Source organism: Caretta caretta, chromosome 4, assembly GCF_965140235.1.
Source record: "Caretta caretta isolate rCarCar2 chromosome 4, rCarCar1.hap1, whole genome shotgun sequence".
NCBI classification, from domain to species: domain Eukaryota; kingdom Metazoa; phylum Chordata; order Testudines; family Cheloniidae; genus Caretta; species Caretta caretta.
The window spans coordinates 26,496,384-26,524,321 of record NC_134209.1 but is presented as its reverse complement, the minus strand read 5'-3'; the positions used below and the strand labels follow the sequence as shown (position 1 = coordinate 26,524,321).

The window sequence follows — 27,938 nt, the reverse complement described above, 5'->3', positions numbered from 1 at the left end:
ATGGGGCTTACTTTGACACATAAAAATAGGTCTGTAGGTATTACACAATTCTTATAGGCTTTCTAATATCACAGATGACGTGTGTTTTGAACAGTTTATCACCCTGACTCAACAAAAAATATGTTATGCATACCAGCATATGGGTGAGGTCTAGGTACAGAAAACATACAGCTTTGTGAAGAAATGAAGAACTTTCTGCCTTCAGAATGAGTTTGATCATATAACTGAATACTGGAATTTAAGTGAATTCTTATTCATGAAAGTAAGAGACGCTTTAGCTGCACATTCAAAACAGGGACGAATTGCCACCTAGCACCCACTCCACTCATTCTTTGAATCCACTTTCTACTGATCACTTCTTATTTTTCCTTCTAATCTTTTCTGGATCTCATTTTTGAATGGGGTGGTAATTGAGGGAATGCACAGAACACCTTTGTCATGACCACCTCATTTTTGTAAACACCATTCTCGTAGATCAATTTGATATACAGATAACCTGTGCAAACTAAAATTCATAGGGAGAAAGATACAGTTTGAGATTAACCTACTACAGCGCAGAGAGGTTTTGAAATCACAGTCCAGAGCTATTGTGGCAGTAAACACATTTTCTTTCCCACCACTCCTGAAAGAGCTTGTTTAATCTGCACTGGCTCCCCTCAGAAAAATAAACTGATACTTTACTTTGTGAAGCATTTTTTGTTATTCTTTGCACGTTTGATAGCTCGGATAGGGATGGAGTTTGCCACTGCAGTGAGGTAGGTCCACAAATCAAAAATTACCCAGATCAAAAATTGAAGTGCTGGGTCCACTGTTGCTTGAGTTTGACAATACCACCCCACAATAATACAGAGTGCTGTGAACATCTTGGCCATGTTCTAGACTATGACAACCTCTTCAATTATAGCCCTTTTCTAATTTTATTCTTGTGGGGAAAGTATTGAGGCTACCATGACAGGACAGCTCTGATGTGGAGACTTTCAGGACAAATCTGATATTGTTCAGAGCCTTCACATTTCCTTGGCTTCTTTCAGTGTGATGTTTGGCTCAGGTATGGTACAACAAATGGATTAATCGCTGTAAAAGGGAAGGTTTCAACAACAATAAAACAGCAGTAATCAGGAGGAATTTTCAGCAGTAGCAAAGGGTTGATAGCATTAATCAAAGCAAAATAAACATAAGTAAAAGACTCCGCAAGCTAGTGTTCACTTAGCACCTATGGGATCCTCCCTTTACACAGGCATTTTCCCACTTTTGCTTTCCACCAGCCCTTCTCAAAGCCCTGCCACAAAGGAAGTGACAGTAAAGCTAGAATCAACCTTTGTGTACTGAGGGGCAGGTAAATGAGCCTGCACCATACCACAGTTTCTTTGGTAGACAATCTCCTTCTAGCAACGTAGAATGGTTACATGGCCATGCTGATATGTTTAAGTATGTCGCAATTCTTTACCACCACTGACCATCACTTGCAGACCCTAGATGGAATGAGAGGTATTAGTCTCAAGTAGTTCTGCTCTCTTCTACCTGCTTGGTTGCAAAGGGTGGTTTGGGGCAATTGCTCACTGGCTCAGAGAGATATGAAAGTTTCCACTTTGTCATCTCCTGGTCAAAATGCATGAGGCCACTAAGGACTTGTGTGAAGTGACTTGGGCTTTGTGACACTCAGCTGTATGTTTCCTTATCATCGGAGCCAGGTCGTGCAGTGACTGCGCTCCCCCAGTGCTTAGCTGGAGCTGTCATAATTCCCATGGCCTGGACAGCTCCTGCATGAAGAAGAGAAGTGGACCTTAGACAAATAGCATATGCTGAGAAGATGAGGCAGGGAACTCATTTACATAAGTTTCTCATCCACTGAGCACCTCCAGAAATCCTGGCATGTAACTGATATTTGGGAGCAGTTTTAGCCTTTCAAAATAAGCAGTCATTTCTCTGGATAGGTTGGTGTGCTCAGCAGCCAGCCTACTTGGTCTTGCAGACCCAGTATAACCCATAAGACCATGTATAATTTCAGCTGTATAGAGCCCTATTAACAATACCCGTGGCATGTGTAAGATCAATAGTTACATAGCTTCATAAAGAAATTCTTAAGGGCTAACCAAGTATTTGATAGAAAAAATGATAATGTCTTCTCTGTACATTTATGACCGCAGCCAACAAGTTTATGTTCTATACCAACATTTCTGAGGTATGCTTAAACAAAGGTGTATTAGGGAAACATTATGGATCTGATTTAAACCAACAAAATTCAGGCGATACAGAGTTAAGGCTGAAACAGCATATTTAATTTACTCTGTTATATGTAGTCACACACTGGATAGCTTGAATAGTATTCACAGTTCCAGAAACTCCCGATATATAACCAAAGACTATTTTAAGGGTCCACAAATCATATAATTGCAGGGGGTCTCTGAAACTGAGTCTAGATGTCTCGATTTTGGTGGGACGCTTTTTTTTTAGGGGCTGGATCACATTCTAGCTATCTTTATTTAACATATTTAAGCATATCATCTCATTATCTAGAACGGTAATACCAGGGGTGTGTTTAAGGCGTATCTCACACTGCTGTGATGCTCCTGCTCTTCTCTCCAGTCCATTGTTGTGTGTGTAGTGTATATGGTAAACTGTCTACAGAGCAGATGAGCAGAGAATGAAACCAAGTCAGCACAGAGGAGGCAGGATGGGCCCTGCAATACTGGAAAGATCCTTTAGTATTGTTATCATAAGGATTGGGCAAACCCAGGGCTTGAAAAGTTTACTTAATATTTAAGACTGCTCACCAGGCCGAAATACACCAGTTCCCTGAACTACACCTCCTCCTGACTAGTCTCCTGATGGTTGAGTTCCACCTTCTGCTTGAGCCAGGAGACCCCAGTCTCGCTTTGGCTCTTGAATTAATGCTATGCTCCACCCAACACTAAATCAATCACTAAATCAACAATGCTCTCCCCCAGTGAATAAATACCAGGAACCCTCTCACATTAAACCAATTTATACTGTTGCCCTCTACACAGACTACAAAGAGTCCTCTGCCGTAGCAGGAGTCCTCTTGCTACTCCCTTTGCCCTCAAAAGTCTGGCTAGAGTAATAGGGGGATAAGGTTTCCCTCTTCCTAGGCTAGATCCTAGGCCTCCCAAAAAATGAGGAATAAGGAGGCCACAGACAGTCTGAGGATCAGTGGTGGTGGATCCCATGCCTCCTACCCTTACAGAGGACTCTTGTATTGGGGAGAGGGAGCCTCCCCACTATGACCAGCTGCCCAAGCAGAGAACAATGTCCAGGGAGAAGGCTTCTGCCACCCCAGCAGAAGATTATGTGGGAGAGAGGCCTACAATCTTTCCACCCCCACCTTGACAAAATCCTCTGCTTGGCTAGGGCAACTGGGGTCCCCAGAGTAACCACTGTTCCAAGGGTGGGAGTGGCAGCTTCTCACATCTATTGTCAGCCCTTTCCCCATCAGCTGTCTCACATGGGGCAATTGCCAGATCCCTTCTTTTTCCTAACACTAGCAGCCATCCTTCATCCCTACCCACAGTTAAGTGAGCTGTAGCTCACGAAAGCTTATGCTCAAATAAATTGGTTAGTCTCTAAGGTGCCACAAGTACTCCTTTTCTTTTAGTGCTGGAGTTGTCTTTCTGAGGACTTAGGCTATGTTTTCATGGCAAAAAAAAACTGTATATGGTTCAACTCTATAACTCCCAACTGGGGTTCACTACAACGAGCCACCTCACGGTAAAACTACAGTGCCTTGCCTCCACTAGCATTTTACATAGAGATAGGTATTTCTAGTTAGCTAACTCAGTGTAAACACATGCATCTTTTTGCATTGAAGACTTGGCTTTAGGAAGAATCAGTAAATCACCCACATTCGGTTCATGTCTGGAAGGTTTCTTCACAATCATAATTGCTCAAATTTGTTTTCTTTAGATGAAAGTTTAGATTCCTAAGAAGGCGATGGCATGTTCCTGGGAAAGCTTCCTACTCGCTCTGGGGAAGTGGACTTTCCAAACTCTGGGCAAAGTGGTTTGGCTCAAACATAAGTTCAACTTTTGATCCCATCGCAGAATGAACTAAAAAAAACCTTTCTGCAGGTTTGAAAACATTTGGGTAATGTTTTGCAGCTCAGTGAAGAATTGTGTACCTCTGCACTAATTGTTTTAATAGAAACATAGGGGCAGATACTTCTGCCAGTGTAAACTGGCACTGCATTGTAGACATCAGTGCAACGGACTTCCATGCCCATTAACCCATAGTAATGGCACATAGTAATTTCCAGACTGGTTCAAGTCATTTGTTTATTAAGTGAAACAGCTAATACCAAAAACTTCAGAGAAAGACCAAAAAAAAAAAAATCTCCATAATTTATCTAGTCGATTATTCAGTGCTATACAGAAGGGAAAATTCTTTCCTGATCATCCACACATGAGTCAGCTTACACACATAAGAATCAACACTATTAGCAAGTCTAACTACAGTGTTATGTTCAGTCAGGAATTTATTCAGTCCTTTTCAAATCCAATTATAGTTTAAGTCTATACCCTCCTGTGGTAATTAATTCTCAGAAGCTGTCTATATTTATTTGCAGCTTTAAATTTACTATGCCTGTCATTCATTTTGTCTAGTGACCCTTTTCCTTGTATCATAGATTAGATTTTGAACAAAGACTTTCACATGAGCTTGCAAAACTGCCTCTTTATTACTGTTTTTATAAAAAGAAGATTCCAAGATGGGCACTTATCCTGTAACTTCTGAAGCACATTTTTAAGGTAGATGTTTCTTCCGGTGGACAAAAAGATATTGGGGCCACTGGTCTGCTGGATGATCTCAGGAAAGTCATGCTGCTCTGTGCCTCAGTTTCCCCATCTGTAAAATGGGAGTGATGATATTGACCGTCTTTATAAAAAATTTTGATGAAAAAGCACTACAGATGAAAAGAGGTAGGAACTATTATTAACGACTGAATTCCTTTTATAATATTCAATATCTCAAACAAATCTCTTAATTCTTTCAGAGTAACAGCCGTGTTAGTCTGTATTCGCAAAAAGAAAAGGAGTACTTGTGGCACCTTAGAGATTAACCAATTTATTTGAGCATAAGCTTTACGAAAGCTTATGCTCAAATAAATTGGTTAGTCTCTAAGGTGCCACAAGTACTCCTCTTAATTCTTCTCTTTTTCACACTAAATCATCCTATTTTTTCCAATCTTTCATCATATGTAAATTGAGCCACACAGCTAACCATTTTTGTTGCCTTTTTCTGGACCTTTTCTGGTAGGAAATCCCTAACTACCACAAGAAACACTTTTCCCATGGTACTTCTCAACCAGCTGAAACCACAAGGCGTTTGAAGCCTCAGGAGAAAGCTTGCTCACGTAGGTTTTAGAACCACATTTTCGGCAACATTTCCTCTGAAAATTCTAGTGGCTAATTAGCTAGCCATAAAAAAGCAGATATGCATAGGAGAAAAAAAACGCTTTTACTTTAATTGTGAGAAAAGACGGGGGAGGAGGGAGAGAAAATACTGTATATATTTACCATTTATCTGATCAGCTTCAAAAGCAACCAGAGTCAGGGAAGATCAAAATCATTGCAACCTCCCATAAAGCCAATGTTATTTTTGCAGTATTATTTTAACACAAGGAGAGGGAATCTAGTGTCCCTGTGAGCACAGAATCAAATAACTCTCAATGTCCCACATAGGAGGGATGAAAAAGCATAATTTCAGTCCATATGCAGCAGCAAAACCACTGTAGTCTTTATTGTCTTATCAGTCCAGTTGTGCCATGAATAGTCAAGTGAAGTGGACCCATTACAAGCAGATCTTACTCTCTATATAACAAAGCTAGCAAACATGAATCAAGCCAAGTATGAAGAATCTTCTTCTCCTCAACTATATTCATATAGAATAGTATGTATCAGTATTCAGGTCTAACAGATATTCCTACATGGTGACTATTGATAACTCATTACTTTACAATACTAACTCTGACAAGAGGCCTGAACGAATTGTGACAAAAACTGATAGTGTGACAAATCCAGCCCTGCTGTTACTCAGTTTGGTCCAATTTGCTGTAGCACAATGGATCCCAAACTTTATTTGTTTAAGCACCGTCTTCTTAAAAAATTGTTGTGAGATAAACGCTCATGTACCATAGTCTGAGGATCCTTGCTGTGGTGAAAATCTCCAACGGCCTGTAAACTGAACTAAGACCCACAAGGTCTAGAGAATCTAGACAAGTTTCCAAATTTCGGGGAAGGGGGAGGTGTCTCTCCTGTTACTAAAACTTTGCCAATTCCTACTTATCTCTCTGCTGAACAATATTTTATTAGTGCCAACGTAACTACATATTGCATTTGTTTGCATTTTTATAGATAAGGCTAGAGAGAGTGGAGGAAAAGAAAAAAAGGAAATATATTGGCATCTTCTCTAACTTTTGTTTTCTCTTTTACAAAGGGGAAAAGATGGAAACGAGGGCCAGGAAAAAAATATAGGGGTAGAATAGAATTTAGATACAGAAAAGTCCGACTCAATTTTCCAATCTGTCCTCTAACATTACAGGATTGTTCCCCTGACAATATTCCAGAGTGCTCTATCTCATCTAAGTCTAGTGAAAAGGGTTCCACCAGTTCCCACAGTCTAACGAAATTACGGTTAGGAAATCTTTTGTGATATCTAGCATAAATTTTCCCTTGCTCAGTTTCGTTCCATTATTTCTCATCGTTCCTCCCGGAAACATTCTAATCAAGTCTTACATGCCTCTTTAGCTCAACCATTAATCTCAGATGTATAATTTTATCAAGAGCTTTTGGAAAATCAAAATATACTATCATTTCCCTGATCTGCGAAGGCAATCGAATTGTCAAAGAATTCCAATGGGTAAGTTAAGCATGACCTAAGTTAAGCCCCAGTTCTGCAAACCTGTGCATTTTACGTGAGTCAATGAGACTATTTATTTATTTTGATTTAAAAATATAAAAAGATGCCTATCCAAGGCTCTAGGCATCTTAACATCATTAATAATACAATAAAATCCCAACAGTATTAGAGAAATAATTTCACAGGAACTCAGCCAGCCAACCACCTAGAAAAACTCCATTCTACTTCTTCAGTGTTATGGGAAGCATACCCTCAGCCTTCTCCAAAATTCCTATCAAACAGATGTCTTTTGCAGCATGCCTGGAAGGCCACCAAATTCAGTTTTTCTGGACCAAAGGGGGAGTCATATTCCAGAGTCCTGGAGCCCCTACAGAAAATGCCCTGCCAGTCACTTCCTCTCTTTTATGAGTGAGACCCGGTTTGGGCACTTAATCTGACTACAACTGCGGCAATATGTCCCGTCTTGAGAGGCAATCCTTCAGGTACGCTGGTCCCATGTCATATAGGGCTTTATAGGTCATAACCAACCCTAAAGTCTCTTGGAGGCCAACGGGCAGTAGATTCCACAGCACTGGTGTAATGTCATCACAGAGAGATGCCCCGCTCAATAAGGAAGCTGCAGCATTCACATGGGTGTAATGTTATATGTGTGCTTAAGCAGCCACAAGATTAGTGCCTAAATCGTTAACAGGGATAACAAAATCAAAATGTACTTCTTTAGGTGGTCTCCTATTACATCCTTTTGTATGGTTTCCAAGATGCTCTCCACCAATACCGCTAAATGTACCTGTCTCTAGATTCCTGCTTTGTCTTTTCGTGCATTTTGTCAAAAAACAGACCAACGGTATCATTTGTCACTTTTCAATCCTCAGGGAACCTCACCCAAATAGACAGAACTTTTAAATGCATGACTCGAGGAAAAAAAGAGTTTTGCTATAAATTACACTAATAGATGTTTTCATGGAAAATGCAATATGTGCTACAAGGTAAAGATGGTAGCTTTAAATGTAATTTTTCAAACTATTTATTACTATAGGATTTCAATCTAAAATGTACTCACTGCCATTTTCCCGTTGCGGTTGGCTTCCTCCCTTTCTGCCAATGCCTTCAGAAAATTATCCTTCAGTTCTTTTCCTGCACTTGATAACGTTCTAGAAAAACAAGGGAACATGTATTAATTATTATTATTATTACAGTAGTAATCAGTGGTCCGGACCCCATTCTTCTTGGTGCTGTCCAGATATATATTAAAGTAACAGTCCTGTTGTATTAATATTTATGGTATAAATGGGCCCAGAGAGTCAAAGGTGTTTACATGACCCTGTCACTGGTATAACACTAAACTGCCAAACAGGGTTCAGGATTTTGAGTACAGAGACCTCAGCCTGCTTAGTCCCATGGCAAAGACAGGATTAAAATATTTTAAAACTTTTCTTAAAGGTACAGAAAAGAAGGGAAAACAGTTAAAGTAAAGTATTAAGTAACGCTTTCATTTTAACAATATCCCTTTTCCTCTTTTGCTTTAGCTGCAGGGAGTTTTTATAAGGAAAAAGACAACAGACAGTGCCCTAAAGAGCTTAATTTTTGGATTAAACCATTCTAAGTACCTTACATTCCTTACACAATAATTGTACATGTCATACCAATTTAAAAAATAATAATTTTTCATTAGCCAAGGTATGCTGTGTAGAAAACCTTGATTTATGATACTTTTATTTGTGTGATTCCTAGTACATCAGGATTAATGAAAACAAATATGTTACACCTAGGGAAGGTGTGGCTAATGCCATACTTACATAAGCATATCAATTGTCGTTAGCCTGTAGGTGCAAATTTAAACTTGGACTACTCTATACTTCACCTTTCAGTCAGCAACCTATCACACAGGGTACTGACCTGGTGCTCACTGAAGTCACCGGAAAGGCATTGGATTAGGATTATAGGGCACAGAAACACGTTATTTTATAAAGTGGAGAGAATAACAGCATTAGCACATTTTATTCAGGTTCTTGATGCTTCTGCTGGTTTTTCTACTTCTGTGCTATCAGGAGCAGAAGCAGATGGATACATGGAATTGGTTGTGTAAAATCATGCATTATGCCCATTCTGAATCTTGAAATGCTAACAGGAACAATGTCTCTTTTTGTTCCATAAAAAAATGAAACAAATGGTGCAGAAAAGTTATTAAATCCTAAAAATTACTTACTGGCCTTTTGAGTCCTGGAGAGGTACCCCAGAAATTAGACAATAATTAGGAACGAGAGCCTGACACCAGATAAAATAGAAACCCACACTGAACCTTTGACAAAACCTTCAACAAATAATTGCTATTTTTAAACAGGTTATACAACTTTTATGGGTCTGATCCAAATCCACATGAAATCAATGGAATTTCTTCCACTGACTTAAATTTACTTTGGATGAGGCCTTATAGAAGAGAAGAACATGTCTGAATCATAACAGACTCTTAGGTCCACGCTCTCACACCCAACTGATGTAGGAACTAATGAGATTTGTTCCCCTTTTCAATATTAAAACCTGTGATTGCTTATTGGACTTTTCTCTGTTAGGTTGCCAAAGGTCAAACAGTGCCTCCTAGTTCAGTGTAAGTCTGTAAACAAGACAATATTACAACTTTCTCCCACTGAAAATACTATCAGTGTGAATGTTTTAATAAAAGCAACTATATCTCTCAGACTCAAGTACATAGTGTACCATGTCAGGAAGGATCTCTTGTGGCAACTGCCTATTCCACAATGTTTCAAATAGAACAGTGTAATGAAAACTCAAGAAGGAAAAATAAATGGGGCATCAAAACATCCTTGTCCTATCTAGTTATTATTTCTAGCTTCCCAGACACTTCTATAGAATCCATGAGAAAAGTAAAGTTATCAACAGTAGATCAACATTTTAGATTTCAAATCATTTGAACCACTTTTCCAACAATTAAACCTTCAGAGCTTTTTATAACTATTTCTAAGTATGATATTATCTCTACACCAGAACATACTAGCATATAGCAAGCCATGTCTATGTCTGAAATCAAAATTGCAAAATAATCAGAAAAACAGTTAGATAAAAAGGACAAATTATCATAATCCTTCTAAACCTAACTCATTTGAAAAAGTAGGAAGCAGAATACCAAGGTACCTCCAAAATGCACAGATCCCCACTATCTTCCCACCATTATGAACATAAATCCAATAGACAGTTATTACATCACCCTTTTAAGCACCCAAAATCATTAATATAATTATCTCAAATAGGCCCAACCTCTGATGTGGTCAAATAGCAATTTCACATACATATTATGGGACTGCCCATAATTTCAAACATGTGGGTCACAATTCGATGAAAACCTAGCCTACTCTATCTGGAGACACATATTCCCATCTACACAATTGGAAAAAAAAAAGAAGACATTTATTCATATTTTTAACAAGATCAGCAACCACCACCACACTATCATAGAACCAGAAAAATGTAGGGCTGGAAGAGACTTTGAGAGATCACCTCGTTCTTTCCCCTACGCTAGAGCAGGACCAAGTATACATAAACCATTTTTGAGAGGTGTTTGTCTAACCTGTTTATAAAAACCTCTAATGATGGAGATTCCACAACCTCCCTTGGCAACCTATGTGAGTAGCCAACTACCCTTACAGTTAGAAAGCTTTCCCTAATATTTAAGTGAAATCATCCTTGCTGAAGATTAAGACCATTACTTCTTGTCCTACCTTCAATGAACATAGAGAACAATTGATCACTGTTCTCTTTATGACAGTCCATAACATATTTGAAGACTTATCAGGTCCCCCTCACCTCAGTCTTCTCTTCTCAAGTCTAAACATATTCAATTTTTTTTACCTTTCCTCACAGGTCAGATTTCTAAACCTTTTATCATTTTTGTTGCTCGCCTCTGGACTGTCTCCAATTTGTCTATATCTTAAAATATGGCATCAAGAACTGGAGACAATACTCCAGCTGAGGACTCACCAATGCCAAGCAGAGTGGAACATCTATCTCCCATGTCTTATGTATGACACTCCTGTTAATACACCCCAGAATAATATTAGCCTTTTTTTTGCAACTGCACTATATTGTTGGCTCATATTTGTGATCCACTATAATCCCCAGATCCTTTTCAGCAGTACTGCCACCGAGCCTGTTATTCCCGCATCGCATTTGATTGCATTCCCCCATTGCATTTGATGTGTCTTTCCTAAGTGTAGTACTTTGCCTTTATTGAATGTCATCCTGTTGATTTCAGACCAATTCTCCAATTTCTCAAGGTAATTTTGAATTCTAATCCTGTCCACCAAAGTGCTGGCAATCCCTCCATCTTGTTGTCAACCACAGATCTTATAAACACAGTCTCCACTCCATTATCCAAGTCATTAATGAAAATATCGAATAGCACCAGACCCAGGACCGACCCTGAGGGTCCCCACTAGGTATATCCTCCACGTTTAATAGTGAATCATTGATGATTACTCTTTGAGAATGGTTTTTCAACTAGTTGTGCAGACACCTTACAGTAGTTTCATCTAGATCACATTTCCCTAGTTTACTTATGAGAATGTCATGTTGGACTGTGTCAAAAGCTTCACTAAAAATGAAAAGTCTACAGCTTTGCCCCTATCTACTACAGTAAACCTGTCAAAGAAGGAAATTAGGTTTGCTCTGCAAGACTTGTTCCTGTCAAATCCATGTTGGCTATTACTTATCACCATTAAAGTCTAGGTGCTTACAAATTGATTGTTTAATAATTCATTCCAATATCTTTCCAGCTATCAAAGTTAGGCTGACTGGTCTATAATTTCCCAGGTCCTCTTTGTTCCCCTTTTTAAAGACAGATACTATATTTGCCCTTCTCCAGTTTTCTGGGACCTCACTTATCCTCCATGAGTTCTCAAAGAAAATCACTCATGTTCTGAGCTTAGCTAATTCCTTGTGTACCCTAGGGTGAATTTTGTCAGGCCCTGACAAAACATCTAACTTGTCTGAACATTCTTTAACCTGTTCTTCCTTTATTCTGGTGTGTGTTCCTTCCTGCTTGTTGTTGATATTAATTGTGTAAAGCATCTGATCACAATTATTTTTTTAAGTGAAAACTGAAGCAAGATAGGCATTAAACACCTCAGCCTTCTTGGCGTCGTCCATTATTAGCTCTCATTCCCTGATAAGTAATGGACCTACGCTTTTCTTCCCCTTCCTCTTACTGCATCTTCTTATTGCTTTTTATGTCCCTTGCTAGGTATAACTCATTATGTTCCTTAGCCTTTCTGATTTTGTCCCTACATGCTTGTGCTATTCTTTTTCATCCTTACCATCTTATTCATCCATAGCAATTTATTCATGTTCCCACTTTTTGTAGGATACCTTTTTGATTTTCAAGTAATTAAAGAGTTCCTAATGTAGCCATGCTGGCTTCTTACTATTACTATACTATTATTACTCTTACTGTCTTACTTCCACATCAGGATAATTTGCTGTAGTGCCTTTAATATTGTCTCTTTGAAAAACTGCCAGCTGTCCTGAACTCCTTTTTCCCTTAGGATTTTCTAACCATGGGACATTAGTCACGAGTTCTAGGAGTTTGTTAAAATCTACTGTCCTTATATTGCCATTCTCGCTCCTTCCTTTTCTGAGAATCATGAAGACTAAAATTTCATGATAACTTTCATCCAAGTTGCCTTCCACCTTCAGATCCACAACCAATTCCTCCCTATTAGTCAGAATCAAGTCTAAAATGTCTGCCCTCCTGGTTACTTCCTCCACCTTCTGAAACAAGTTGTTGTTCCCAACACATTTGAAGAACTTATTGGACATTTTGTGTTTCGCCATATGACTTTTCCAACAGATATCAGGGTATTAAGCCTCTCATTACTACCAGGTCTTGTGTTTTGGATATTTCTGTTATTTCTCTAGAAATGGCTCGAGCATCACCTTCTCCTGCTTTGGTGGTCTACAGTAGACCCCCCACCTTATTCCCCCACATTTATCTTTACCCAGAGAATAAGACCCACAAGAAATAAAATCAACAATTACAACGTGGGCAAACAAAATACGAGAAATGTAACACATCACACTCCAGATTAGATAGACCTAAGACCCTTCGGAGGAGTGCTTGGTATTAGCTAATTAATTCCAGTAACACAAGAGAAAAGGTAAACAATGACTTTAAACTGAAATTACATTTCTCCTATATCTCGGAATGTGCCAAACACTCATTTGGAGCCAAATCTGTAAAGGTCACCCAGCTTAGTCAATCAAATATCCCAATGAACTTTGGGAAAGTCAGATTTGGGTATCCATATTCCTATTGGCAAATAAGGGAAACAAGTAGCATCTATTTGACTGTGTGTATATAACAATTCTGCATGAAATACCCATGTGTTTGTCGCACTGTCAGCTGAGTGCTGATATGATACTGATATGTTTGCCACATCTTTTACTGACACTGAAGCATGGTTAACTTACGAGTATGAATATTACAGAATGCATTATTTGTATAAAGTGATGTCTGCTTTTGTTACTGCTGTTGTTACATATTGCAGCTTAGCCTTATGCTTAGGACTGCAATGGTTCTCACTTCAGGCAGAAAGTACGCTGTTTCTAGAATTCTGCATTTGCTTTTGGACTGAGCTCCAGGCAGCAGGAACAATATGTTACTGCCAAATAGAGCCCTGGCTTTGCAGTGTACAAGGCCTGTGCTGGATCAAACAGACATCAGCATCCATGAGGAACGGGGCAGCCCATACTAATCTGCACCTTAATAAAATAGAAGCAGCTTCCAGACACTGAGCAGCAAAGTTTTAGCAGGACTGCTACTAGGAATTCTGGTAGGAAAAGGCTGCATTGGGGGAATTTGCCACCTTAAAATGTTATTACAAGGGAGTGTCATTGTCAGTCGATATCCATCTGGACTATCAAGGCCACTGTGTCATAATATGAGCAATAAAAGTTGTAAGTTACGTAAGTTACATAAGTGTAAAGTTACAATAAGTTACTAAGGTTCAGGCTCAGTGTTCATGCCAAGAAGAGGAGAGATTCACTCTAAGAAGAGGGTCCTTGGGCAGACTAGCATACCCATAATGACTAGAACCCATCAGACTGTAAAGCCTATTTCAAATCAATGGATACGTTTTTTTAAAATAAATTAAGAATCTGTGTCACTTTACCCTGAATAACAATCTCATAGTACCCACACCGATGCAAAAACTGTAAAATAACTATTCATGGACCTATAAGCATATAGAAATACTGCACCAAATTCCTTAGAGACTAACCAATTTATTTGAGCATAAGCTTTCGTGAGCTACAGCTCACTTCATCGGATGCATACTGTGGAAAGTATAGAAGATCTTTTTATACACACAAAGCATGAAAAAATGGGTGTTTACCACTACAAAAGGTTTTCTCTCCCCCCACCCCACTCTCCTGCTGGTAATAGCTTATCTAAAGTGATCACTCTCCTTACAATGTGTATGATAATCAAGGTGGGCCATTTCCAGCACAACCCTGGATTTGTGCTGGAAATGGCCCACCTTGATTATCATACACATTGTAAGGAGAGTGATCACTTTAGATAAGCTATTACCAACAGGAGAGTGGGTTTGTTGGGGGGCGGGGGAGAAAAAACCTGGATTTGTGCTGGAAATGGCCCACCTTGATTATCATACACATTGTAAGGAGAGTGATCACTTTAGATAAGCTATTACCAACAGGAGAGTGGGTTTGTTGGGGGGCGGGGGAGAAAAAACCTGGATTTGTGCTGGAAATGGCCCAACTTGATTATCATACACATTGTAAGGAGAGTGATCACTTTAGATAAGCTATTACCAGCAGGAGAGTGGGGTGGGGGAGAGAAAACCTTTTGTAGTGGTAAACACCCATTTTTTCATGCTTTGTGTGTATAAAAAGATCTTCTATACTTTCCACAGTATGCATCCGATGAAGTGAGCTGTAGCTCACGAAAGCTTATGCTCAAATAAATTGGTTAGTCTCTAAGGTCCCACAAGTACTCCTTTTCTTTTTGCGAATACAGACTAACACGGCTGTTACTCTGAAACCTGCACCAAATTCCTGCATGTAATCTTACGCAGAACACCATTGACCCAAGTACCTCTACTCATTTACTTAGTTTGAGCTAAACAAAATAAGCCAGTCACATAGACCAAATTAAGGGTGCCCAAGCTGGAGTTTGCACTGATTTAATCAAATTGGTTTAGAAATTGGGTTAAATTAAAATGGTGCAATTTTCTCATGTAGATAAGGCCTTGCATGCATTATGATTATTTTGCACACTCTTTAGAGTCATTTGGTATTAGCCACTGCTAAAGACAGGACTAAGTAGGTTTCTTTCCCCCTAGCATAGCAACTTTTACATTCTTAGAGTTGTGTTACTATTGTTTCAGAGAAAAGATCAAACACATTCCACTCTGAAAAAACTGCCTCACACATAAACAGGCTGAAGATTTGGCGTGTGACTAGCTTGGAATTCAGCAAGACTACATAAATGTTCGTGCCATCTTCCTGCTGGGCTACACAAGCAAGTTCCCAAGGATGGGAGGGATGAAGGAAGGGAAAAGAGCTTGTGGTGAGGAATTCTGCAGCCCCCACCGTGCACTGCTCCTATTTAACTAGGTTTATTTAACACTCGGTGACCTGAAAAACCTTGTTTAAATAAATACCCCCCAAAAATATTTCCTCAAAAAGCTGGAGTAAGTTCCTTAAAAAGTTGCAGGGTAACAAATTTGTATACCTGTGTGTAAATACTTCACGGCACGGAATCATGCAGTTTACCGCTGCCCTTGAAAAATAGGGTAGAAGCAACATCAATAAGCTAAAAATTAAAAATTGTGTTTAATTATTAGCCTGCAAGCTAGGTGTGTAATTATAGCATCACACAATAACCCTAACATGCAATGTGCTTATCACTCACCACTTCAAACCACTCCTGCCATTCATTTCATGCCTCAATATACTTGTTGAAGGGGGTTTTACAATGCAGCCACTTTTTATGAGCCGGCATTATCATTGTGAAAGGCAGCCTCTGAAGGTAATTACCAAGTGCGCACATGGCTAAGTGTCAAATGAGTGGCAATTTGTTTTTTAGCTAAATACAGCATTGTTTGTTTGCTTTTTAAAAAAAACATCTTCACAGATATTGATCCCTGTGTTGCAAAGGAAGGATAAAGAACTGACAACACTTTCAGGAAAGTCTGTCAGGAGATAATGTGGTTTCCTTAGGTTTCTTCACACTTGGCCTGATTCAGTACCCACTGAAATCAACATAAAGGTTCCCATTGACTGCAGAGATACCAGATCAACCTTATTGTGCCTGATCCCAAATCTCCCCTTGGGCCCTTTCATTCCTCCTTGTGCACCTGTGCAAGGAGAGACATAATCTTGCCATGACTATATTTAGTCTTCCTTCAATTTTCAAGGTATTTAGAGCCTGCCCATAGTCACTCCAGAACTACATTTAAACACAGTTCATGTAAGCGGGGTTCTAAGTATGATTATTTCTATTACAGGGGCAGAGTCAGGAATCGAACTCCAACCTCTTCAGTTCTAGCTCACTGCCTTAAACACAAGACCAACCTTCCTCTCAACTTGAATAATATTGTTTCCTTGAACAGCACAGAGAAAGCGATGAACTGTGATATAAATTATTTAACCACGCTGTGCTATAGGACCCCTGTGGTTTATACCATACTTTGGTTGAATGGCTTATAAAATTATACTTTTTAGCAACCTTCTAGCAAATGCTCTTCAACGATAGTTCTTGAATTAACATTGCCCTGTTTATTTCTTCTTCTATCATGAACACATATGAAAGGTTTTTCCTGTGCAAACAGAAATGAGAGAGGGGAAAGCATTAGCCTCCCCGCTGCAAAGCCCTTCACTGTGGACAGTGCTTAAATAAAATAATGCAGCTCTGAGAAAATTACAGGCATACTTTTCAGCAGGAGCTGAATTGGGAAAGTAGAACCCTGGGGGGGGGCAGAAGTCCTGCCTCTTCCTTCCTCTCCTTTCTTCTGGTCAGCAAATTTTTTCCTTTCTATTTTCATTTTCTTTTAACCATCCATCCCCTTTAGCTGGCACAATGTACATTAGAAGACAGGAAAGTAAGAGCTGCATTCAGGGCCGACGGTCTGTGAAGACAGGAAATTCCCTGAGTTTAGGAGGTGGCTCTTCCTGAGACTCAAGGTGCTGACATTCAGAGATGTTAACAACAAATTTGGGGGATTTGTCTTTATTTCCATAAATACATTTCTTGTTTGACAATACTTCATGTTGCTATTATGACACCATCTTTTCTCATGCAAACTCACTCTTAGTGTAAGACTGTGTCTATACTTCTTTTTCATCCTTGGGGGGGGGGGTGGTGGAGGGGGGATAAACCCAAATCTTTTCAGGTTTCCAGTTTAGAAGTCTTTTCCTGTACCTCCTGATGGGTGCTCATTCAGTCTTCAGCTATTGGGATGTTTATATATAAAGAGAAGAAAGAGTTCTTTTTGAACTAGGTTAGTATTCCTTGATTCTTATTTTGATTGGGCCAAGTTGCCTTCTTCATTTTGTTATCGTTCCCTTGGGTTTCATTTACTTGATTTTCTTACCTCTTACACCATGTGGTTTTTTTTAAAAAACAGCAGTAGAGTCACAGTTGGAAATGAAGCAACTCAATTTCGGTTTTAGAAAGCCTGTGGACCTAGAGAATATTTTTTTATCAAATTGAGATAATCAGAAGAGCATCTAACAGTCCCACTGTTGTTTTTAAAAGTAGACAATCTCTTCCAACTCAGCAGAAAGTCTGGCTAGTGTGCCCATTCTCATATAAGATGTTAGAAAGCAGCTGTGACTTATTTACAGACACCTGCCCCATAACTAACACATTCGCATGCATATGTTTGGAACTGTATTTTTATCTGTAATTCTCCCCCATCCTAAATCACAGACCGGAAGAAGAGGTCTGTGAAGCTTGAAAGCTCATCCCTTCCACCCACAGAGGTTGGCCCAATAAAAGGTTCGCTTACTTTGTCTAATTTTTATTTTAAAATATTGAAAGTTTAAACCTCCTAACACTGAGCATTTCAAATGGTGAGTTCAAAGGTTGAATCACGACTTCAGCACTGATTGTACACAAAGTGCACTATCCTACAGAGGAAGTGCAGTCCAGTGGTTAGGGTACTAGCCTGGGAGTTGGCAGATTTGACTTTAACTCCCTTCTCTGCTGCAGATTGTGTTTGTGACCTTAGGCAAATCAATGAAAGTTAGGAGCCTAAATACCTTTGCGGAGCTGGACCTTAGTCTCTTCTGCTTCAGATCCCTAACTTTGAGCTGTAGCTCACGAAAGCACATGCTCAAATAAATTGGTTAGTCTCTAAGGTGCCACAAGTACTCCTTTTCTTTTTGCGAATACAGACTAACACGGCTGCTACTCTGAAACTTTAAAATAGTAATAGTACTTCACGAGCTCAAAAGGAGTGGTATAAGGAGGATAAATAGATTTAAAAGATTGTGAGATGCTCAGGTCCTATGGTAAAGGGGGCCATACAAAAAGGAGTGATCCTCTGGTTCGTGTTCCATTATTTGAATTGTGAGTTTGAAAAAATCTATTTCTCAGTGAAGTGTAACGTCTTCTGCAGCTCCACAAAAAGCTGCTTATCTCCACAGCAAATTATGTCATGTGTGGCTCTGCAGCCACATGTAGTTCAGTCAGAATCTCCAAGTGGTTCTTGAAATGTATGAGTTTGAGCAGTACTGCTCATGCTATACCTGGTCTCTGGCAGAAAAAAGAGTCTAAGTTTGCCTGACATGTGTGACACATGCATGGTGCTGCTGAAACTTAGACCGGGATTGCCACTAACCATCCCAGCACCCAGAAAAAGGGGAAAAAGAAGAAAGTCTCCTCCATCTGACCAGTCACAAGTGGACGGGTTGAGGTGGGGAGAAAATGGAGAAGGTATGTTGGTGGGCAGAGACACAGGAAATAATCCTGGTGCCATGACTGGACACCACTGCATTTGTGCTATTTTTTGTCATGATGCTGTAACAATAGACCATGACATTAAGTTGACACGATGCCTTGAGATTACATTGTGAGTACGTTAGTTGATAAAACATTGAGGTTAAGAATCTCTCATCTAAATCAATCAGGTCTAGTGAATTAAACAGAATGATGAACAGGAGGGAAAATGTTAATGTCCTGGAAATATTGGGCCAAATCCTTTCCTCGGAGACCCAATCCTGCTCTCCATACTCAAACAAAACTCCCACTGAAATTAAATTATGGAGGGCAAGACTGGAGCCCAGATATGCATACGAGGCCCTCACGAAATCTACGCGTAAATCCAGAGGCAGAGTTGGACCATTATGTAAAAAATATTACTGCTGCATTTGAAAGAAAAGTGCTTTGTTCTCAAATAAGCATTGTGAGGGGCAGACTGAAGGGAATTTCTAGCTTCCAACACCTTCTTTGTTTCAGATTTGTCAAATACAGGACTTCTGCTGTATCATCCACTCTAGTATGTCACAATAAGCCGCAATGGAATGGACTGGAGCCTAAAATCAGTCTTTTTTTAATATATTTTCTCTGTATAGAGTATTCTTAAAAAGGTTTTATTTAATATTCTTTTAACTTAAAAAAATGCTGGGGGGGTGGGGGGGAAGGGAGAGTACTTTTCTCCCTAGAAAGACCACATTCCCCAGGTCTTTCAAAGCTATTGTGAAGACATCAGCAAAGTGCATGCTGTCATGCTGAGAAGGACTGCATGGACTGCGAGAGATATGCTATTTGCAGATAAGAAACAAAACCAGCATTCAAAGTGTACTGAAATGTCCCCTTTCAGTATCTTGTTTATTCAGGGCATCCAGGTCTTGATCCTAAACCCACTAAAATGAATGAAAAGGCTCAATGATTTCAATCAGGCTCTCAAGACATAGCTTTAAGTTTACAGTAAGGAGTAACAGTAATACCCATCTTTATGATGGAAGAAATGGGCCCAATATTTGCTGGTCACTGTCTGAAATTTTTGGAGCTGAATCCTATCCCCATTAAAGCCCACTGCAACCCCACCCCCGACTGAACTTCTACCTGCAAGATTCTGCTATGGTGTGTGGTTCTGCACATAGGAATGTGTAGAAGAGCTGTATGCATATACAGTATATTTCTATTTTGCTAAATGTACCATTTGAAATACATTTACATTATGTGACTCTGTTACAAATGACCTATCCTTTATCAGAAGTAATTGGATTAGGAAGTTATTTTTTTTAAGTTTAAAACTCTTAGCCATTTTGACATTTTTGGCATGTATTCAGTTGAGAAATCTGCTGTAAAATATTTGATTGCTACTTACATAATCCAATGTACAGGAAATATCTTTGTAAGGGCCTTAATACCACATATTTTATTGTTTAATGAAATGAACAAGTAATTCTAAAAACTACACTTACTACATGATATTCGAAACTCCATGGAGTAAATGATTTTTTAAAAAATATTATGGTTGCTTATACCCTTCACTTGAACAGTTTCCATGGTTATCCCAGCTTTGGCTTGCACTGAGAAGCCCACACCTGACAAAACATTGGCACCGTTATTTCGAACAGTTAACAGAGAGCTACCAGCAACATGGCCCTGTCACTTATCCAACATTCACAACCTTTAAAAAAAGAAAGTTCCTTTATCATCAAGTTCATAAAAACCACTGTTGCCAACTTTAAAAAAAAAAGTATTTGAGAGTGTTGCCTAATGTGGTTAACATAGTTTACAATATATCAAGAGATGACTTTGTCCTGAATATTATACTTTTTAGATTAAAGGTAAAGAACGCGATTAGCAGTCCTTACCCAAGCAAAACTCCTATTGACTCCAGTGGGAGATATATGTTGAGAAAAGATTGTGAAGGGATACAGTGTTATTTTCACCGAGGACAATTTCATATTTTTTAGCAATGCCAACTATTAGGGAATAGATCTAGCTTTATAGAAACACTCCTGATGAAAAGGGCCACATACGAGCTAAGCATTAATATTGTTATAAGTTTTTTAATGATAATAATTTTATTATTATTTATTTGTGTTGCAGTAGCACCTAAGAGCCCCAGTCACAGACCAGGACCCCAGTGTGCTAGGCGCTGTACAACCAAGCCCACCCATACCCCAAAGAGCTCACAATCTGAAAGGCAGATGTTGATATTGCACAAAGATAACATGAAGATGTCTTGATCCAAGTGGTCAGCTTTAACGATTGACTAACTATTATGGTTCAGTTAAAAACAGAATAACTGTGAAAACAAAGTTTTAAGAACACAGGCCCCGATCCTGCAACATGTCATGCACGGCATTGGGTCTACAGTAGGCAGCAGGCTGACTGCGCACTGCAAGGGACCATAAATATTAATTTCTGGGTATAGTTATAGTATAGTACAGTAGTTGTTTTCAAGATGCAATTCAAAATATTGAGTTTCACATACTGGATTCTCTGAAGTTGCTTATACTTTATTTGTCATGAAACACACCTTTTGCGGGGAAAAATTTAATCCAGCACTTCAATTTATAGACTTTGTTTCTGACACATTAACAGTAACCCAGATCCTTAGCACAGCTGGGCAGCAGAGTGCAACTCAGAAGCATGGAAGGGTATTTCAAAATTGGCTGTAAACCACTTTGTGCTCTCCCAATCCTGGACTGACTCTGCACTAAGCCAGTGCCATGGCATAAGTTAGAGCAGACTTCAGACCTAGAGTTGGCTTCCAACTGTCCCAAAGGGAGGAATGTGTAGGAGCCTGCTCTGTGCCATCGAAGGAGGTTCTCTTCTATTTGGCTGATCTATACCAGCTTTAGGGCCACTTTGCACTGGCAATGCATTGTAAAAAAGCCACAACAGAATGTGAGCCACCATTTCTTCAGTGGAGAAGATCAACTTGCAACTAGGTGTGTTTGGGTGTCTTCTCCACATTCACGTATCAGGCTGTCCTTCATTTTCCATTTGTGTACTAGATAACTACAATTGCCCACATGAAGTTTGCTGTGATCCATATCTTAGCGGGCATGGTGAAGCCAGGTGGTTAGTCTGTATGATCTATGATGAGGTCTCGATTCTTGACCCAACTGTTTTTCTCACACCCACTGAAACTTGTCTTTTAGTGACAGTCCCAAGGTTTTGAGAGTTTTGGCCACTAACAAGGAGTTCCTAGACTTAAGGTGGCATCTTGGGGTGGAGGTCTTCGTAGATGGGCAAGTCTGCATTTGTTATCCTACAGTTGTATTCTCACATTATTGCTGCTTCTCTTTGGAGGGATGGCGGTAAGATACATGCGAGGACTGGGAGCCAGACTGTCAGTATTCACTTCACCACTCCTGTGACAATTCTCAAAGCAGCATTCTGTTGCATGTCCAAGGCCAGGTAGGGTAACCTTAGGGCTAATTTGAGCCACCAGAGCAACACAGGGCAGGCTTAATTGCAGGGCAGGATCTGGCACCATAATCATTGCTGATAATTGCAAAAGTGATACAAAAAAGGTATGTAGATGGCGGTTAACGATTGTAGCAATGGAGTCACCCAAAAGTATCTCTGCATTCACTCGTGAAGTTTTCAAGACATTTTGGACTCTAAGGTTTTCTAACTGCAGCCACTCTTTTATAAAGATATATGTGTGGATGTGGTTGTGGGAGCCTCTAATCTTGTTACAAATATTTTTTCACAAGTGGTTTGGGGGAAAGAACCGTAAATCAAAACGAAGCAACTCAGACATCAAACCTATGAAAATTACATGAATCTTTGGATTGTACTGTACAAGACGCTTACTATAAATTTTACCTTTTTAAGAACAAATAAGAACATTAATCCATTTTAAAGAAAAATAAAGTACCTATAACTATTATGCATTTTAACAGCATGAGACAACAGTTTTGGCAACATATTAGAACTTGGGTTTGGGATATTATTAGTAATGGAGAAACTTATCCATGAAAATAAAGTTACTTATCAAGATCTGGACTCTACTTGTTGAATATTCACAACAGAATAGATCAGCAAGAAACCTCAGTACACTTGCCACCTTTCCCCAACAAAGTCCAATGTTTTAACTAGCCATGCAAACAGAGGCCCTGATCTTCCTTCAAGTCCTTACTCAAACCAAACTCACCCTGATTTCAAAAGGAGTTTGGACTGACAAAGAACTACCAACTCTTAGCCTTTAAATAGAACTTTCCATCCCTAGATTGTAAAACACTTTACAAAGTAGATATCATAAACACTATTGTATAGATGGGGAAACTGAGGCACAGAATGGTTACATCATTAGTCCAAGGTCATACCTCCGTGCTTCCAAATGTATTGACGGCTAGGGGACTTAAGCATATGCTTAAGTGGATCAGGGTCAAAGTGCTCATTCTTTACAGGATTAAGTCCTTGATATACAGTTGGCCAAGAATGGCTATATGCAAGGACACTGTTAAGACAAATAATATGCTATGATAACTTATTACTGAATTGCAATTTTCATTCATGCTATATTTTCAAAATTCTTCACTATGATAGCATGGTAAGCTATTGTAGTGATATTTTCAGTTATCTATTAGCAAAAATACTTTAAAGTTTTATACAGCTTTCTATCTGAGAAACTCCAAGTACATAATACAAATAAACATTAATAGGTTTCGCCTCAAAACATGCCATATAGGGTAGAAATGTATTTTTATCACACATTACAGATGAGAAAACTGAGCCATGGAGATTCAGGAACTTCCCCATGGTCACACAGAGAGCCCCACCTGAGAGGGAAACAGCACACAGGAATCCAGACTCCCAGTACCCTGCTGTGATCACACAACCATCTTTCTTCCCCATACACAGATGCAGGACTCTTAAGCTACATCTGCTCTGTGAAGCAGGAGCACGATTCCCTTGCTTGTGTTCACATACCTGTGATAACGCTCATCGAGCTAGTGACAGTACAAATAGCAGTGTAGCTGCAACAGGTTGGGTAGTGGCAGCCAAGGCATGGCTTAGCCGTGCCGAGAACAAACCCACCTGAAACCAGTGGGTGTGGGCTCGGCTTGGCTAAGCTGTGCCTCCCCTGCAATACCCTTTCAACCACAGCGACGTTGCTACTTATACCTGCGTTAGCCCAATGAAAGTACATGTATGCATAGGCTAACAGAGGGACCACACCCCTGGCCTTAGAATCATGGACACGTCCACAGTCGGGGGGGGGCGTGTGCGTACACAAACACAGAGGCACTTTTTTTGATTTCATGCAAGTGTCTTAAAAACAAAATTTCTCTGTAGGAGCCAGCATTACATTTGACAGTCAGATAACCTCAGTTTTCAACACAGAATTTAGCATAACTATCAACTCAAAAATCTACTTTGCTGCATGAACTCCAATAGATAAAATACTCTTTAGAGAAGCTGGCCTCGGTCTCATTCCAACCTTTACTCCCTGTTATTGTCACATTGCTGTTACAGACACACTGGAGACAGATTCTGATCTCATTTACACTGGTGTAAATCATTTACACTGATTTCAGTGGAGTTACTCCTCATTTATACTGGGAGGAACTGAGATCAAAATATGGATCATTGAATGTTTTCACAGGATAAACTGGAGTCCTCTGAATGCATTCTGTCTCCTGCAGAGGGGAAAAAACCTTGTTAGCAGAGAAGCTATACAAAATATTTTTTCATCCGCCAATACAAAATGTATTTAGCACTCCTCATTCCTCCTCTTATTTTCACAGTCTAGCGCCCAAAAGAGAGATCATGTGAGAGAAAGCGATTTCCTTTTAAGGGGAAGGGAGGCCAAGGGCCAAAATCTGCTCTGTTACGCTTGATGTATCTGAGAGCAGAATGTGACTCATTGTTGGAAATAAGATTTAAACAAAGTACTCCAGTAAAATACATTTAAATTAATTGGGGGAAAATACACACCTGTGCCCTCTGCCTAGTAAATGCTGGGTTAGCAACTTCCACTTTGAAACAATACACTTCCAAAGAAGAAAGATTTAAGGAAACATACTTAAATGTGGTGCTGTTTTCTTTTTGTGCTTGGCTGACTAACCAGTCTACACTTCAATTACCTGGCTGCTATTATGCAAATGAGATGGATGCCAGAAGTCATGCACCTGTGTTTGCCTCTTTATTTAATATTCTTAATAAGTCCTTAAACCCCATTCTGTGGTAGAGGATTGCTCAACTCAGGTTACATTAAGGCAGGTGAAGAGCTTTTCAAACTGTGACAATGGTTACAAGGAATTCAAAATGACAGAATGTGTACACTTGGTCTCATGAATGAGAAGAACAAAAGCACTGTATGTTACTGAAAGGTTTGCATTTAATATGGTTGATAATTTTTACCCAGTTACATTAGAGCAACAAAAAACAAGATAGACCCTGAGCCTGCCAAGACTGATGCACATGATTAAGTTCATGTGTAGTGGGTAGTGAGACATCGACTTAGACATAGAACTAAGCATGTACTCAAGTCTTTGCAGGATCTGTGATAGACACTTTCTTGTTAACTTTTCAGTGAAGAGAGAAGTATTTTGTACTTCCTGCCACTCTTTTTAAGAGTTGGGTTTGTAGTTATTGTTGTGTGTTTCTTTTTTGTTTTTGCTAATTTACCTTTCAATTGCACTCTCAACCTTCACCTTAACAAAAAATAATTATCTGCAAATCTAAAACCGTTGAGATTTCCTCAAGCCTGAAGATTGACAGAAATCGCTGGAGAGGGATGGTTAGCCCAAAATTCAGGAAAAGCTTTGTGAACAAAGGCCAATCTCTCACACCCAACCTGGGCTGAATGTCAAATATTAGTTGTGAACATTTCACACAGCACTGTCTATTTACAGACGCCAACTTCCATTGTTATGAAAAAATGTATTGCTTGAATGCTCCTTGATGCAATTTTAGCAGGGCAGCGAGATGTGTTTTGCTTAGCTGGTTCCCAACACAGATGTTTAAGAACAGGTTAATACCATATAAACTGCTGCACTGATTTAATAAGTTTATATTTTTAATTATTTGTTCTATGAAGAAAGAGAAAATACAAAAAACATGAAAATTGATAGCACTGATGTGTCATGAAGGATAAACACCACATCAGTGAAACATTCCTGTGTACTGAAAATCAAAAACCAAAACCTTTTAGAGAAAGTCTCCCTCTCCTTTTTGCCAAGGAAAGCAAACAGTTTCTAGACTCCGAGAACTCACTGATTGGAATCCAGCTATGGTCCTTGATGCATAAAAACTACCTCACCCATTCCCAGGGATTTATAAATTTGATTTAGAATGTATTAGCAGAGCTGGTATGAAGTTTATTGTCTGGAGAATAGGGAGCCATCCCTCAGCCTGGTCTTCTGCTCTTTTTCACAAAATGAATTTTTCACGTTCTTGGCAAAAAGTATTTCATACAACTTCTACTAAAATGCATATCAGGTGGGGAGAAGACGAGGGAAACCACTATATGATACATTTTTATGGTAGAACAATAAATGAAAAGCTCAAATCTGTCATAATATGTTTTACCTTTCCCTCCTTCCTCCTCCCAACTACTAAAAATGTTAGAGGTAATTTGACAGTCATTGTGAGGAGCTAATAGCTCTGGCCTGAAACAAATACATTATAGATAGGTACTGCACAGAGCTTCCCAACCTAGATCTGCTGTCCCTCTCACTGAGCATCCCTAGCACTCCTGCTGTTACAGTCCTGGGCCTCTCTTGCCCAGAGGTTACCAATCATGCCAAAACAGGTCAAATTGCACAATAATACAGGTTTTCAATTACTCCGTTTTCTACACCACTCATTCAGAACACAGTGAATATGATAAAAATGAAGACGCAGCGTTCAGATTACCCTTTTTCCTTTGACAATAAAGTGCTACATTCCCTCACCCCCTCATTTTATGTTGGTTTCTGCCAGTGTGAAGCAGGCACATTGGAGGGCAAATGCAATGCAGCTCAAGAAGTGGGAGGTGCTGACCAGGGTGCTGGCTTGCTCCCTTTTCCAAGCGAACTAATTGAAAAGGTAGGTTTCAGAGTAGCAGCCGTGTTAGTCTGTATTCGCAAAAAGAAAAGGAGTACTTGTGACACCTTAGAGACTAACAAATTTGTTAGTCTCTAAGGTGTCACAAGTACTCCTTTTCTTTTTTTGGAAAGGTAGGGAAAAACAGTCTGCCATGGTGCCTGTCAGTACCAGCATCCTGGATTGAATCATAGAATATCAGGGTTGGAAGGGACCTCAGGAGGTCATCTAGTCCAACCCCCTGCTCAAAGCAGGACCAATCCCCAACTAAATCATCCCAGCCAGGGCTTTGTCAAGCCTGACTTTAAAAATATCTAAGGAAGGAGATTCCACCACCACCCTAGGTAACGCATTCCAGTGTTTCACCATCCTCCTAGTGAAAAAGCTTTTCCTAATATCCAACCTAAACTTCCCCCACTGCAACTTGAGACCATTACTCCTTGTTCTGTCATCTGCTAACACTGAGAACAGTCTAGATCCATCCTCTTTGGAACCCCCTTTCAGGTAGTTGAAAGCAGCTATCAAATCCCTCCTCATTCTTCTCTTCTGCAGACTAAACAATCCCAGTTCCCTCAGCCTCTCCCCATAAGTCATGTGTTCCAGACCCCTAATCATTTTGGTTGCCCTCTGCTGGATGTTTTCCAATTTTTACACATCCTTTTTGTAGTGTGGGGCCCAAAACTGGACACAGTACTCCAGATGAGGCCTCACCAATGTCGAATAGAGGGGAACGATCACGTCCCTCGATGTGCTGGCAATGCCCCTACTTATACATCCCAAAATGCCATTGGCCTTCTTGGCAACAAGGGCACACTGTTGACTCATATCCAGCTTCTCGTCCACTGTAACCCCTAGGTCCTTTTCTGCAGATTGCTCCCAGTCTGGCTTTACACTATGCCATGGCACTGGGAAAACATTTGTTGCTCTGGTGGATGATGGCCTGCCCACTGAAAGGTGATTTACCTCCATGTTCATCTGCTTGCAATCTCTGCAGCATCTGAGGCCATTACTAAACAAATTCTGAAGTCCT

General features: G+C 39.7%; 1 protein-coding gene across 1 annotated transcript in view; it reads right to left on the bottom strand.

Annotated features, from left to right (window-relative positions):
* Nucleotides 1-27,938, bottom strand: part of CFAP299 (cilia and flagella associated protein 299) — a 391,971-nt gene that overhangs the window by 238,095 nt on the left and 125,938 nt on the right. The window contains exon 3 of the mRNA XM_048846676.2: nucleotides 7,931-8,021. Coding sequence (XP_048702633.1) covers nucleotides 7,931-8,021 — 91 coding nt within the window. The remainder of the gene's footprint in view (nucleotides 1-7,930; nucleotides 8,022-27,938) is intronic.